Here is a 16,644-nt window from a genome sequence, read left to right as displayed (position 1 = left end):
GAGAGCTAGTTTTCAACCCAGTCATATTGATGATGGATGAATGTGTTAAAATGGATTCCCTACGGATTTAGATGTAATGTACATGATACAGCTGTGCAACTTCTAGTATGCTATGCTTATTTCCTGCTACCTATTTGGTTTGACCTGAAGGTCTCCTTTCCTTCAAAATATTGGACTGAAAGGAGATGAGGAGAGGAGGTCAGACTATTGAGACACACCATGGTATCAAGAATATTTATCCCAAGGCATGCATGCCCAACAGGGTAATTGAGATTTAGGCCTAGTTAATACACTGAGTATTAATACACTGAGTAACAGCAATGTCATTCCAAGAGTAATGAGAATAATATGATTGAGTGAAATATTAGGAACAACAAACAAACAAAAAAATGGGAACAACAAACAAACAAAGCAAATATGCCTAATTACTTTCCCCAAGAGAGAAAATGCAGCCTGGAACGTCAACGCATTGGAGGCGCGAGAAAACCCAAAGTTGCACTTGATTTAGTTCAGGTGACCGGAGTTCGTCCTTTGTGGCCGTTGGATTTCCAGTCATTTTCTGCACACCTACTCCAACCGGCGCACATTGGTGAGTTAAATTGAATCCACTCAATCTCGCGTCTGTGGGAGGAGTCCAGCTCAACAGCTGGCTGACTCGCTTTGATGCTTTTTGACCCTGCCACACCGCGATACACTGTCTGTGCCCTTTGAAAAAAACACACATTGTCCCATTCAAAGAAGAAAAACGGACAAGGAGGACTTAAAACTACCCAAAGATTTGATGGACTATTGCAACTGCATCGTTGAATCAACTGAACTTAGTTTTTCGTGAGAAACACCGGAGATTTGCCTCGTTAAATGGTGACCATCATTGGATTGTCTTTTGACAGAGGTGTTGCAGCTAGCTGAAGGCGCTCAGACGAGCAAGAAGAAACAAAAGGTGAGAGCGAAAAACTTTATTCTAATCCAAAAGGGAAAAGGTGATATACTGACAATGTATCTTATCTTTATTTCCTGTAAGAATTAGCTAGAGTTGATATCTAGGGAATCCAGCATCAAACCTCTAACTGAAGTTATGCAAATGTTGCACATAACATTCTGTCATTTTGCTGCGAAAGTGTCAAAAAGCTGATCATCTGGTGTGTTTACACTATAAACCAGGCGGCTAAAATAGATAACTGATCTGACCTGATCATGATAGCCAATAGTGACAACACGATGATGTTGAGTATTTATCAATTTTTCCTCTTTCTAGACTGGACACGTCGCCGCTTTACTCTCTCCCTTTCCTCGCACCCAACTTGGGGCCCAAATCACGAACAAATCGGCTGAGATGCAGCTGCCAGTCACCTTGAGTTAAATGGTAGTTCATGAGAGGAGAGTGCAAGTTTGGCCAAGGACGAGGAGAAAGAAGAAGACCGATTCCCGAAGCGGAGGGACAGGACGGGGAGTGGACATGTCTTTTTGGGCGATACTACCTGTCAGTCTGCCTGCCTTGACCATCACTGGAATTTGGGTTGTGTGAGTGCCTCTGTTTTTGTTTTAATCTAGGCTTGAACCCAAAGGCAGGCAGGTGGTGATATTGAGCAGTTTCATTGTACTGCCAGCTATACACTCCTATCCCCATGGACAGGTACTACATAAAACATTAGCATTTTAGCCATATTTAATGAGATGGTGGATATAAAAATATATGCATACTTTCTTTATGAAACACAATTTTTCCATCACCATTTAAGAGTGGCTAAATGCTAGTCCCGGATGTTGCATATTGCGTTCAGACAATCAGGTTGCAGCAGTCTGTTGTTTACCCTTGGTCTGAACGCTGTACACAAGGTCAGGAATTAGCATTAGTCACCCTAGCATGGTGGTGTAAAATGGTGTTTCATAAAGAAAGTAGGCATATTTTCCCAAAAATGTCCAGCCTTTTCCCCCCAGAAAATCAACGCCTTTGCAGCCTGAATGAAGAATGTTTTATGTACGAACCGGTCCACAGGATACGAGTGTATCACAGGAGGCTGCTGAGAGGACGATGGCTCATAATAATGGTTGAATGGAGTCAATGGAATGGTATGAAACACATGTGTTTGATGAGATAGAATAACATTCCATTTATTCTGTTCCAGCCATTACTGTGAGCCTGTCCTCCCCAAATAAGGAGAGTGAGAGAAGGAAAGATGGATAGGGAGGAAAGGGTGTTGGCTGCTGTGTTGCTGCCAGTTTCCTCTCACCTATAGGCTTGGGCGGTATACCGTATGCTGGGATATTTGGACATAGCCACTGGATGGTTTTTCAATACTCTCAATACTGTTGAAACTATTTTTGAAACAAATGTTTTTCAATTCATTTTAGCATTTGTAGCTACTTTTTAAGTAAATATCTGCAGTCAACTTGTGCAATACCTTAGTAGATAAAGCAGATTATGTTCTTCATTTCACCTGTCACATTATTTAGCATTATGAAGCTTACATGCTGACCACACCGCTCGTGTCTCGTGAGCGAGTGTTGCAAAATAAATTTTAATTCATAATTTCACCCACACTGCTCGCGCGTGTCAATGAATGGCTGTGTAGCTAGGCGCTAAAATAGAACTTGGTTCTATTTGTGACGCTCGACGCCCTGCAAGTCCTGCCTCTCCCATCTCCTCATTGGTTTTTAGGAGCATATACCCACATGAGTGATTGAAAGATGATCAGAGGTCCACACTCTAGTCCAGTCGGTTGTGGTAATGCACCTTAAAGTTGGTTGCAAACCGCCATATAAAGTCCAAAGAAGAAGAAGCCTGAAGGAGGAGAGATTCCTAGAATTGAACTCGGTTGACTGTTTGATCTGTAGATTAATTGTCAGAGGATCTTGTGCGTTTCAGGTAAAATAATAACCCAATGTTTATATCCCAGGACAAATTAGCTAGCAACAGCAAGTTACGGAGATAAATTGCCATACATTTTTAATGCTTTTCGACCTGTCCCCAAATTAATATAATTGGTTCAGAGTTTGTTTTGATATTTCAACCTGCGTGTCCTGATCGCGTCTGATGTGGGGGGACAAAATCAACTTGCGCGGAACGCACGCGAGCCTGCGGTCTGGTCAGCATGTTACCATATTTAACCAGAACAGTTGAGCCAGCCACCTATTTGTTTGTAAATAGCACAACGGTAGAAAGGGGGAGCAGGTTAGTCCAGCTGTGTATTGAGAGGGGTCATGTTTTATATTGAAAGTCAAGTGCTTTTTATTTATTTCAGTAGAGTGATCAGGGTCGTGCAACTATAGTTATCCTTCACAGAAAATAAATTGGTGCAACACATTCGGCAGAAAATAGCTTAATTTTCATCAGATGACAACAGAAGTGCAACGCTATTTGGCTGGCAGAGTAAATAAGCTTACAATGAAGAAGCAAGGTATTTTTTGCACGACCATCATATTTATACTGTTTATCATAGAAAAAAATAGCCAGCTACATTTCCTAATGTTTTGCTTAAAGTTAATCTTGCATTTTAGCAAGAAAAGTAGGCTGGCTACAAAGAGAAAATAAAAGTACCGGAGAAAAGTATCTACCCATCAGTCAGAGCGAGTCTGCTGATAGAATGCCCGTTTGGGAATTCTCATCATAGTGGAGAAGTCCAACTGAAGCACAAAATTAGTCTGATGCTGAGCAGAAATACAATAAGAAGCGTTATTCTGCATGAACACGACCTGTAAATTTAACTTGCTAGTTATCTAAGTAAGTGGCTGAATTAATACGTTGACGGGGCATCATATTGTGTTAGCTTTCTGCCATGTTTGAGAAATCAAGCCCTTTGGATTAGTTATATGTATAGCTGCCAATGCTATCTTGATTTCCTTGCGTTTCTTTCTTTTCCTCTGTTCTCGGTTCATTTTCACCTTCCCCCTCTTCTCCGAGCTGGCCTGTTGCCCTAGCGACTCCTGACTCCACACAGCTACAGCGTGTACACATGCTGCTCCAGAGCCAGTAATGTTGTTCCTGTAGACAAACATGCATCCAAAACTTTGTTCATTTGCACAATATCTCTACTTCACATTTGCTTGTAAATGTCCAAACTCACCAGAAATGACATTCGGTAGTAGTTCTTACCTACAGTACCTTCGGGAAGTATTCAGACCCCTTGACTTTTTCAACATTTTGTTACGTTACAGGCTTATTTTAAAATGGATGAAGTTATTTTTTTCCTTCATCAATCAACACACAATACCCCATAATAACAGAACAAACTTTTTACTTTTTTTATTGCAAATGTGTAAAATTGAACAAAAAAAATACCTTATTAAATTATTTTGTCCCTCATCTATCTACACACAATACCCCATAATGACAAAGCAAAAACAGGTTTTTAGAAATGTTAGCAAATTTATTAAAAATAAAAAAACATACCTTGACTTGAAATTGACCTCGGATGCATCCTGTTTCCATTGATCATCCTTGAGATGTTTCTACAACTTGATTGGAGTCCACCTGTGGTAAATTCAATTGATTGAACATGATTTGGAAAGGCACACACCTGTCTATACAGTATAAGGTCCCACAGTTGACAGTGCATGGCGCCCCCTTGTATACTAAGCCGGTAGTACTGTAAATCCCGGGATGAGAGAAGGACCATATGAACATCTGGATACCGCCCAACCCTACCTATTTCCTTCTTGTCCAGTGGGCCTCACAAGGCTGCCCTGTCTTCCAGAGCAGTCAATGGTCCCTCTCCCTGGGCAGCGGAATTGAAAAGGCACGCTTTGTTACGTAAAGGCCCTCCTCCCACTGCCGTGGCTGGGTGGAAGTAGGGTAAATACTGGGCTGCCGGGGTAGTCAGAGTGCTTATTCAGGGCTTTCACATGGGAACACGCAAACACACACACACACACACACGGTAAGCCCTTCTCAGCCCTGCACCATGAAAGAGCTACTCAGAGCTAGACGATGACTTGACTTTATGGTCCACCCATAGCTAGCCAGCTTCTTACATTGATTCTCCCATTGACCTTTCAGTTCACTAATGTTTAAATAAAAATTGTTTTATTGAAGAGCTGTGTCTATTCAGTACAGTGTCCTTTTTTCCATGCTCTTCAAAATGCTGAAAACAGGTGTCGGAAAATGCTAAAATGATATTGACAATTTACATGTAGCCTAGAGATACCCTGAGGTAAGTTAATGTGTACTGATAGTCAGACATTCAACTCTTCTCTGTTTTGCTTCAGTGAATGAAATCTTAGATGTTGATTTGATTACATAACAACAAATGATAGCAGCACTCTCTCTGACATTTCATCTCCGTTTCATTTGTCATGAGGCATTTCTGCAGTAAGACCTTTTTAGATTCAACAGTCTCTCTACATTTCTGTTCAGTTTATAGTTGTCCATACTTTGATATTATTGTCCAAAAACTGTTACCAAAATCCACATGTGACTTGGACTAGAGTACTAGCTTATGCATGTGCCCAAAACCTAAGCTACAGTCTCGGATGACATTGTGTTATTTTATAGTGTTCCAGAATGTACAGATTTTAGAAGTTTCCATAGGAAAACATGGCTTTCCCTTCTGCTCCCTCCCAGTCATGCAATTATAGCCAAACCACACACATACACACCACCACAACTCACCCCACGGATGTAAGCACATCTATTATTATCATGCCACCATATACAGCCCATATAGCTAGTATCAAGGCAAAGAAAGAGCACTTTATTTCGAGAAATTGTCTATAACCAAACCACACTTGGTGTTATTTTAACTTCGAGAACTCCATGAGTTCACAAAAACGGGTTTGAGGAAAAGGGAAAGACGGGTTGAAAACAGTTAGCCAGCCCAGCTCAGTGAGGCGTGACTGTTCAGGTTGAGTGAATGTGGTGATTGTGTTTCTGCAGGAGAACTCTCTTGCTCTTTTTTTTTTTTTCGAACTCTGTCCTCCATGTTTTTGAAACCCTGAGAGGCCCATGCAGGGTGAGGACACTTTCAATAATCTATTACTACCTGTGTCTTGTCTGTCATTCACACCTACCTGTCCTATTTTCACTTTGTGTGTGTGTGTGTGTGTGTGTGTGTGTGTGTGTGTGTGTGTGGCAGCATACACAAGCTGATTTGTATTTTGGGAGCAGTTACTTGGTGTTTTGAGGCTCGTAGACTAACTTTTAACCCTCTCTCTCACTTTAATCTCTCCTCTCTCTCTCTCTCTCTCTCTCTCTCTCTCTCTCTCTCTCTCTCTCTCTCTCGGTACCCCCTGCATATAGCCTCGCTATTGTTATTTTACTGCTGCTGTTTAATAATTATTTTATTTTTAATTTTTTACTTAACCTGGCTAGGACTGGCGGAACCCCTCGCCAACACCCAATGAAATTGCAGGGCGTCAAATACAAATCAACAGAAATCTCATAAATCAAATTTCTCAAACACAAGTATTAGGCACAATTCTAAAGATACAATTCTCGTTAATCCAGCCACAGTGTCTGATTAAAAAAAATGCTTTACAGCGAAAGCTCCACAAATGATTGTTAGGTCACCACCAACTCACAGAAAAACCCAGCCATTTTTCCAACCAAAGTGAGTCACAAAAATCACAAATAGAGATAAAATGAATCACTAACCTTTGATCTTCATCAGATGACACTCATAGGACTTCATGTTACACAATACATGTATGTTTTGTTTGGTAAAGTTCATATTTATATCCCAAAATCTTATTTTACATTGGCGTGTTATGTTCAGTAGTTCCAAAACATGCTGTGATATTGCAGAGAGCCACATGAATTTACAGAAATACTCATTATAAATGTTGATGAAAATACATGTTATACATGGAATTATAGATACACTTCTCCTTACTGCAACCGCTGTGCCAGATTTTAAAAAATCTTTACGGAAAAAGCATAATCTGAGTACGGCCGCCATGTTGCGCAGTCAACATTAGTCATAAATAGCTTATAAATATTCACTTACCTTTGATCTTCATCAGAATGCACTCCCAGGAATCCCAGTTCCACAATAAATGTTTGATTTGTTTGATAATGTCCATCATTTATGTCCATTTATGTCCAAATAGCTTCTTTTGTTAGGGCATTTGATAAACAAATCCAAAAGCGCGTTCAGGCCCAGTCGGACGAAAAGTTCAAAAAGGTATATTACAGGTCGAAGAAACTTGTCAAACTAATTATAGAATCAATCTTTAGGATGTTTTTATCATAAATGTTCAATAATGTTCCAACCGGAGAATTGCCTCTGATGAATGCCCTCCTTGCCTGGTCCATGAGTTTTGGTGGGCGGCCCTCTCTTGGCAAGTTTGTTGTGGTGCTCTGTCGGATGTTCAAAGTTTCTGATATTTTTTTATAACCCAACCCTGATCTGTACTTCTCCACAACTTTGTCCCTGACCTGTTTGTGGAGCTCCTTGGTCTTCATGGCGCCGCTTGCTTGGTGGTGCCCCTTGCTTAGTGATGTTGCAGACTCTGGGGCCTTTCAGAACAGGTGTGTGTATACAGTGGGGCAAAAAAGTATTTAGTCAGACACCAATTGTGCAAGTTCTCCCACTTAAAAAGATGAGAGGCCTGTAATTTCTATCATAGGTACACTTCAACTATGACAGACAAAATGAGGGGAAAAAATCCAGAAAATCACATTGTATGATTTTTTAATGAATTTATTTGCAAATTATGGTGGAAAATAAGTATCCCAAACACAACAAGCCCGGGCAACGAAGGAGTGGCTTCGTAAGAAGCATTTCAAGGTCCTGGAGTGGCCTAGCCAATCTCCAGATCTCAACCCCACAGAAAATCTTTGGAGGGAGTTGAAAGTCCGTGTTGCCCAGCAACAGCCCCAAAACATCACTGCTCTAGAGGAGATCTGTATGGAGGAATGGGCCAAAATACTAGCAACAGTGTGTGAAAACCTTGTGAAGACTTACAGAAAACGTTTGACCTCTGTCATTGCCAACAAAGGGTATATAACAAATTATTGAGAAACTTTTGTTATTGACCAAATACTTATTTTTCACCATAATTTGCAAATAAATTCATAAAAAGTCCTACAAAGTGATTTTCTGGATTTTGTTTCTCATTCTGTCTGTCATAGTTTAAGTGTACCTATGATGAAAATTACAGGCCTCTCATCTTTTTAAGTGGGAGAACTTGCACAATTGGTGGCTGACTAAGTACTTTTTTGCCCCACTGTATATATATTTTTTTGTATATATATTTTACATTTTACCCCCTTTTTTTCTCCTCAATTTCATAATTGTATGCAATTAGTAGTAGTTAGTCTTGTCTCATCACTGCAACTCCCGTACGGACTCGGGCGAGGCGAAGGTTGAGAGCCATGCGTCCCCCGAAACACAACCCAACCAAGCCGCACTGCTTCTTGACACAATGCACATCCATCCCTGAAGCCAGCCACGCCAATGTGTCGGAGGAAACACCGAACACCTAGTGACCTGGTCAGCGTGCACTGCGCCTGGCCCGCCACAGGAGTCGCTAGTGCGCGATGAGACAAGGATATCCCTGCCAGGCCAAACCCTCCCTAACCCGGACAACGCTGGGCCAATTGTGTGTCGCCCCATGAGCCTCCCGGTCGTGGCCGGCTGCGGCAGAGCTCGAACCCAGAATCTCTTGTGGCACAGCAGTGCCTTAGAGCACTGCGCCACCCGTGAGGCCTCATCCATATATTCATGTATATATTCTTATTCCATCCCTTTACTTAGATTTGTGTTTATTAGGTAGTTGTTGTGGAATTGTTGGAATGAAGAGATTCTGGAGGCAGGCGCAGGAATGCGTAATAGTTTTTTAAATTAAGCCCCAAATTAAGTCGTGCCGCATAAAGGCACGGGATGAAGACCAAACAAACACGTAACAAAAACACAGGGTTGAAACCCAGATGAGTGAGGAGTACCTCGAATCAATAACACTAGCGCACAGTGATTTTCACACGGAGACCCGTAATCATCTGCGCAATCAACAAGGACACGAAAGCCCAAAACAGACAGCACAGGTACTCGCATGCACCAACGGACATTAGTCGATAACCCAATGGAAACCAAAGGACACACTTATACAAGTACTAATCAGTGGGAATAGGGGACAGGTGTGCATAATGAAAGTTCCGGAGGTATCGGTGACAGGTAGGTGTTGTGGAATTGTTTGATTATGGTTAGATATTACTCCACTGTCAACTAGAAGCGCAAGCATTTTGCTACACTCACAATAACATCTGCTAACCATGTGTATGTGATGGAGGTCGACCGATTTATGATTTTTCAACGCCGATACCGATTAATGGAGGACCCCCCAAAAAAGCCAATACCGATTAATCGGCCAACTTTTTATTTTATTTGTAATAATGACAATTACAACAATACTCAATGAACACTTAATATAATACATCAATAAAATCAAATAAATAAACCTGTTCAATTTGGTTTAAATAATGCAAAAACAAAGTGTTGGAGAAGAACGTAAAAGTGAAATATGTGCTATGTAAGAAAGCTAACGTTTCAGTTCCTTGCTCAGAACTTGAGAACATATGAAAGCTGGTGGTTCCTTTTAACATGAGTCTTAGATATTCCCAGGTAAGAAGTTTTAGGTTGTAGTTATTATAGGACTATTTCTCTCTATACGATTTGTATTTCATTAACCTTTGACTATTGGATGTTCTTATAGGCACTTTAGTATTGCCAGTGTAACAGTATACGACAACAGCCACCGACAGCCAACGACAACAGCCACCCTCGAAGCAGCGTTACCCATCGCTCCATAGACTTAGTTATAACATAATACCACACAGAAATGCGAGCCTTAGGTCGGTTAATATGGCTGAATCCGGAAACTATCATCTCAAAAACAAGACGTTTATTCTTTCAGTGAAATACGGAACCGTTACGTATTTTATCTAACAGGTGGCATCCATAAGTCTAAATATTCCTGTTACATTGCACAACCTTCAATGTTATGTCATAATTACGTAAAATTCTGGCAAATTAGGCGGCCCAAACTGTTGCATGACTCTGCATGCAATGAACGCAAGAGAAGTGACACAATTTCACCTGGTTAATATTGCCTGCAAACCTGGATTTCTTTTAGCTAAATATGCAGGTTTAAAAATATATACTTCTGTGTATTGATTTTAAGAAAGGCATTGATATTTATGGTTAGGTACACATTGAAGCAATGATACGCACCGCATCGATTATATGCAACGCAGGACACGCTAGATAAACTAGTAATATCATCAACCATGTGTAGTTAACTAGTGATTATGATTGATTGATTTGTTTTTTATAAGATAAGTTTAATGCTAGATAGCAACTTACCTTGGCTTACTGCACAATGAGAGGCAGGTGGTTAGAGCGTTGGACTAGTTAACTGTAAGGTTGCAAGATTGATTTCCCCGAGCTGACAAGGTAAAAATCTTTCGTTCTGCCCCTGAACGAGGCAGTTAACCCACCGTTCCTAGGCCGTCATTGAAAATAAGAATGTGTCCTTAACGGACTTGCCTAGTTAAATAAATATTTAAATAAAGGTGTAATAAAATAAAAAATTGGCCAAATCGGTGTCCAAAAATACAGATTTCCGATTGGTATGAAAACTTGAAATCGGCCCTAATTAATCGGCCATTCCGATTAATCGGTCGACCTCTAGTATGTGATCAATAAAATTTGATTTATGAAGAGAAATTATAGCAAAAACGTATCGGTGCTCATCGGCCATTGGACATAAACATTACATAACAAATCGCAAATTAAAAAATGAGTGGTTTGGAAGGAATGAGTGGCTAACTGCAAGCGTTGCAAAGCAATCATTATTTTGCTTCCCCTGCCATCTATTCGGTGGAGAGGGTGTGTGGTCCAAGTCTGGGTTTAAGACTGAAAAAAACTCCAAACTTAAAAAGATGAACATTAACACGCAACACCAAGGGACAGAAGAGGTTGAATACATTGGGCATGCTGTCAATCCAGCATGACTTCTTCTGCGTTCAAGACAACTGGGAACTCGGGGAAAAAAACAAGCTCAGACTGTGAAAGTATGTTTTGAACGGTCATCCAACTCGGAATTCCAAGTCGGGAACTCGGGCCAATTTCTAGAGCTATGACATTCCGACCTGAAGGTCAATGATGTCATTATTTGACCTTTTTTTCTTCTTCAAGTTCAAGGATAGCTAAGAAATTATTACTAAGTGCACAGTATGTTGTGTAGTAAGCTGTTAGTAGCCAATGGGCCTCACTGAGAATTTGGTCCCTCATCCCCCTCAGCGCTTAGCCTACTGTTTTGACTTGGTGGTGCACATGTAGCCTATAGCCTGTTTTTAGAGAAATGTCATTATCGAATATTGTAACAGCTTTCATTTTCTGCTTATATGCCCCTTTTAAACTACATGACTACTACATGTGGACACCTGCTCGTCGAACATCTCATTCCAAAATCATGGGTATTAATATGATGTTGGTCCCCCCTTTGCTGCTATAACAGCCTCCACTCTTTTGGGAAGGCTTTCCACTAGATCAGTAGCTCCCAAACTTTTTATAGTCCCATACCCCTTCAAACATTCAACCTCCAGCTGCGTCCCCCTCTAGCACCAGGGTCAGCACACTCTCAAATGTAATTTTTTGCCATCATTGTAAGCCTGCCACACACACACAAAATACGATACACTCATTCTTATGTTTAATTAATGTGAGTTTTTGTTACAACCCAGATCGGGGGAAGTGACAAATTGCTCTAATAGGACCAGGGCACAAATAATAATAATCAATAATTTTGCTCTTTTATTTAGCCATCTTACATATACAACCTTATTTGTTAACCTGTGGTGAGTTATTCACCATTTTTGATTAATGAGAAGGGTGTGCTTGAAAGGATGCACATAACTCTGCAATGTTGTATTGGAGAGTCTGTCTTTTTCCACACACAGTCTGTGCCTGTATTTAGTTATCATGCGAGTGAGGGACCAGAATCCACTCTCACATAGTTATGGGGTTGCAAAGGGAATCAGTGTCTTAACAGCGTGATTTGCCAAGGCAGGATACTCTGAGTGCAGCCCAATCCAGAAATCTGGCAGTGGCTTCTGATGAAAGTATATTTTCACAGAACCGCTTGTTGCAATTTCGATGAGGCTCTCTTGTTCAGATATCTCTTAAGTAGACTGGAGGCAGGGCATGAAAGAGATAACGAATCCAGTTGTTTGTGTCATCTGTTTTGGGAAAGTAACTGCGTAATTGATCCCCCAATTCACTCAGGTGCTTCATTATATCACATTTGACACGGTCTGTAAGCTTGAGTTCATTTGCACACAAAAAACCATACAATGATGAAAATACCTGTGTGTTGTCCTTGTTAATGCAGACAGAGAAGAGCTCCAACTTCTTGATCATAGCCTCAATTTTGTCCCACACATTGAATAATAATAATAATATATGCCATTTAGCAGACGCTTTTATCCAAAGCGACTTACAGTCATGTGTGCATACATTCTACGTATGGGTGGTCCCGGGAATCGAACCCACTACCCTGGCGTTACAAGCGCCATGCTCTACCAACTGAGCTACAGAAGTTGCGGAGAGTCCCTGTAACCCCAGATTCAGATCATTCAGGCGAGAAAAAACATCACCCAGATAGGCCAGTTGTGGGAGAAACTCGTAATCATGCAAGTGGTCAGACAAGTGCAAATTATGGTCAGTAAAGACCATGGCGTGGTGAGCAACTTCTTACATGTGCGTTACCACTCCACTATGTCTCCCTGTCATGGATTTTGCACCATCAGCACAGATACCAACACATCTTGACCACAAGTCCATTTGATGTCACAAAGCTGTCCAGTACTTTAAAAATATCCTCTCCTGTTGTCCTGGTTTCCATTGGTTTGCAGAAGAGGATGTCTTCTTTAATTGACTCCCCCTATAAACGTAACGGACATATACCAGGAGCTGGGCCTGGCCGCCACATCTGTTGACTCATCCAGCTGTAACGCATAGAATTCACTGGCTTGTAAGCGAAGCAGTAATTGTTTCAAAACATCTGCAATGTCAATGATGCATCATGAAACAGTTGTTTGATGAAGTCATTGTCTGTACAGTTTCTTTGGGGGTCTTTTCCCCCAGCATTGTCCCAGCCATATCCACAGCAGCAGGAAGAATGAAGTCCTCCACAATAGTATGGGGCTTGCCTGTCCTAACCACTCCTTAGCTCACCATATAAGACTCTTCCAGCCCCTTCTTATTAAGGGTATCTGTTGCTTTTATACATGTCTTACTACTCGAAAGTCATCTCCAATTCTTGCTAAAAAAAACCTTGTGGCTTATTTTTCACATTGGCATGTTTTGTTTCCAAATGTCTGCGCAAGACTGAAGGTTTCATTGAGTTTTGAGGTAGTACTTTTGCACATAACACTGTAGCTGAGGAAAGGCACTACTCCTAATATAAGTGAACCCCAAATCAATGTAGTTATCATATTTGCGCCTCTTTGATGGTCCAACGTCCTTGTCTGTTGTTCAGTGCTTTCCCAGGTAAGGGGGCAGTAGCTCTTCAGCTGCATCAGATTCACACCTGTCAGTGTCCATGCTAGCTGGCCTAACAATAAATGTAGAATTACTGATGCTAGCATTGGAAGTGCTCGTGGAAGCAGAACAACTTGTGTCATCGACAGGTGCAGGTGTAGTACTGCTGGTAATTGCAGTAGTACCAGTAGAGCTGGTGTCTCTATGGATGCGGGTCTTAATTTTTTAAACCATTTATCTATTTTCGGGCAATTTGAATGAGCAGCAGCTACATTTGGCTACATACTGACCGTGAGTGGAATTCCCACGAGAGATTAACGGTTAATTTGATTGGATGTTAATTATTTGACTGGGCTCCCTGTATTTGACATTGTGTTGTTAATTCGCTGAACACTAGATGGTTTCATTTGTTTTTTGCCAGTGAAACGAGGCTACTCAGGCGAGAAGAAAACATCACAAATGTATAGCCCTGTTGGAAAATAGAAATGGACTGTTTGAAAATGTGAAGAATAATAAAATATATATTTTTAAACGTGAATTACATTTTTTATTTGGCGTACCACCGACCGAATTGCAAGTACCCAAGTTTGGGAATACCTGCAGTAGATGATGGAACATTGCTATCGGGACTGGCTTCCATTCAGCCACGAGCATTAGTGAGGTCAGGCACTGATGTTGGCCGATTAGGTCTGGCTCGCAGTCGGCGTTCCAATTAATCCCCAAGGTTTCAGAGCTCTGTGCAGGCCAGTCAACTTCTTCCATTTGATGAACTTCGCTTTGTGCGTAGGGGCATTGTCATACTGAAACAGGAAAGGGCCTTCCCCAAACTGTTGCCACAAAGTTGGAAGCACATAATTGTCTAGAATGTCATTGTATTCTGTAGCGTTAAGATTCCCCTTCACTGGAACTATGGGGCCTAGGCCATTATTCCTCCTCCACCTAACTTTACAGTTGGCACTATGCATTGGGGCAGGTGGCGTTTTCCTGTCACCTGTGAAACACAGATTCATCCGTCGGACTGCCAGATGGTGAAGCGTGATTCTGGTGAAGCGTGATTCTGGTGAAGCGTTATTCTGGTGAAGCGTTATTCTGGTGAAGCGTGATTCATCACTCCAGAGAATGCGTTTCCACTGCTTCAATGGCGGTGAGCTTTACATCACTCCAACCGACGCTTGGCATTGATATGATATTTGTGCACATAAAGATGTAGGACAATTAATATCATGTAGGCAAATGCAATTTTGTTCCCTGTGTTAACCCTCCTGCTGTGTTCTTGGTCGAATTGGACCGATTTACAAGTTCTTTCTCTAAAAAAAATTTAGTTAATTAAATCTGATTGGAACTTCTCAAAGTCAGGGGCGTGGTCGACAGTGCGCATCTCATCTCTGCTGTCACATTCTCAACTACCGAAAATGGGCGCATATCCGTCTATAAACCAAAGACTGTAAAAAAAAATATGAACACAGCCTACCTATCGTTCTTATATTTTATTGGGCCCGTTCAGAATCCGCTGCCAAGGGCTGCTTGAATGCAGCGGGGCGATGATATTGTTTCTTTGCGTTTCGGTCTTGCTCCGGTATACTGGGGTGATGTCCACGTACATTTGTCAACATATTTGAGGCGTTGGCAATTGCATAGGCTTTTCTCGTTGAGTGTGGCGACATACTGTTAACGTTTTATCCACAACTTTCTGTCCGTCGCCGTTGTATTCGACTGGGAAGCCAAAACATTCCCAAACTGGATATTTACACAATGATGGAAGATTCTCAAATTCTGGTTGATCGACCCCACCACTTGCATAACTAGTTCCCGGCTGCGCCTCACAAAAGGACAGTTTGAAATGCGCCAATTAAGATTTTAATTTGGATTGTAACGTGCACATAGACTCTAGTTGTTTTAACGGAAAAGCCTGAAAAGTTGTTTTCAGCTCAGATTTACTCAAGAGGTATAGGCCTACAATGCAGCATAGCCTAAAGGCCTCGTGTTTTTATTTAGTATTTTTGATGTATTCATTTAGGTTCACAGTGTGGACCGAACCAAGGTACCCATACCTACATGTGTGATTACACCCCTACAAAATCACATTGCATATTTGAATATGAATGAGTGGGTATTAATAAGTGCAATGCTTCAAGTAATCAAATGTTCAAGTTCCAGTTGTGTGGTCCAGATTTAAGACCATGGTTAGTTGATGAGTTGAGTCAGGTGTGTTGCATCCTGCCTGATGTGTTTAACCCTAACCATGTACCCTTTACCTGATCCATGTTGTCTATCTGATGTATAGGCTAACTCTTTTCTTCGTCACAGGTACGCAATGGCCTTGTACAACCAGCATGTCTGCCCTGTGGATAACTGGTACGTAGCTAAATCATACCCTATTAATGTTAATGTTAATGTGTAACTGACAGCCTTTGAACTACTTTGCAGATATGAAACAAACAGACAATCATATCAGTCAAAAATATAATGATGTTATAAAACCAACATTATAAGAGGTTTTAAAAATGGGTTATATTTGACTCAACATTCCATGACATACAGTAAGGAATTGTTGGAAGAATTGACGGATGCAGTTCAATGCATGATTAATATAATTCACCAATACATTTCTTGGTAGTCCAAAAAAGATTGCTATCAGGTTGTAAATCAGTTTCAATGACTCAATGTTTTGGACAAAAACTGATGAATGTAATTAAGGCTGGGAATGTCAATACAATCAAACTACCAGGGGCAATGATCACAAGTCAGTCATAACGTGGCTAATCGGCTAGCATATCTATTTATATAGCAAACTAAAAACACAGAGCCTAACGTTAGCTATATAGCTAGCTAGGAGGATGGCATGTCATCGGAGGAGTGGGTGAATGGCTGACTTTTTCCCTCAGTTTTTCGGTGGCTACACAGCTAAAGATGTCATTTGGTGTGCCAGAGCTCAGAATAACTGGTGAATTTAAGAACTCGTAACACCCGCTGAATGTGACCGGTGTCAGTAAACCTAGGCAACAAAAAAAAAGTAATAGTAAAAGTTCCCAAATGTAAGAGGACTCCTGTGGTATTTACATATTTGCAGTAATCCATTTCTAATGTTCTAAATTTGCGCTGTTGCAACTGCCTGTAAACACACTGCCAAGTTCAAAGTTAATGATGACAAGCCCTTGTGGCAAAT

At 41.0% G+C, this 16,644-nt stretch overlaps 1 protein-coding gene across 1 annotated transcript in view; it reads left to right on the top strand.

Moving 5' to 3' along the window:
- The first annotated feature begins 522 nt into the window (after positions 1 to 522).
- The window catches only part of LOC118366124 (transmembrane protein 150A-like), a 72,266-nt gene continuing 56,144 nt past the window's right edge, over positions 523 to 16,644 (top strand). Inside the window, exons 1-3 of the mRNA XM_035748545.2 lie at positions 523 to 940; positions 1,256 to 1,521; positions 15,786 to 15,833. Coding sequence (XP_035604438.1) covers positions 1,361 to 1,521; positions 15,786 to 15,833 — 209 coding nt within the window. The 5' untranslated portion in view covers positions 523 to 940; positions 1,256 to 1,360. The remainder of the gene's footprint in view (positions 941 to 1,255; positions 1,522 to 15,785; positions 15,834 to 16,644) is intronic.

Source organism: Oncorhynchus keta, chromosome 2 (genome assembly GCF_023373465.1).
Source record: "Oncorhynchus keta strain PuntledgeMale-10-30-2019 chromosome 2, Oket_V2, whole genome shotgun sequence".
Classification (NCBI taxonomy): Eukaryota; Metazoa; Chordata; class Actinopteri; order Salmoniformes; family Salmonidae; genus Oncorhynchus; species Oncorhynchus keta.
The sequence above is the reverse complement of the archived record's forward strand: the minus strand, read 5'-3'. Positions and strand labels throughout refer to the sequence as shown.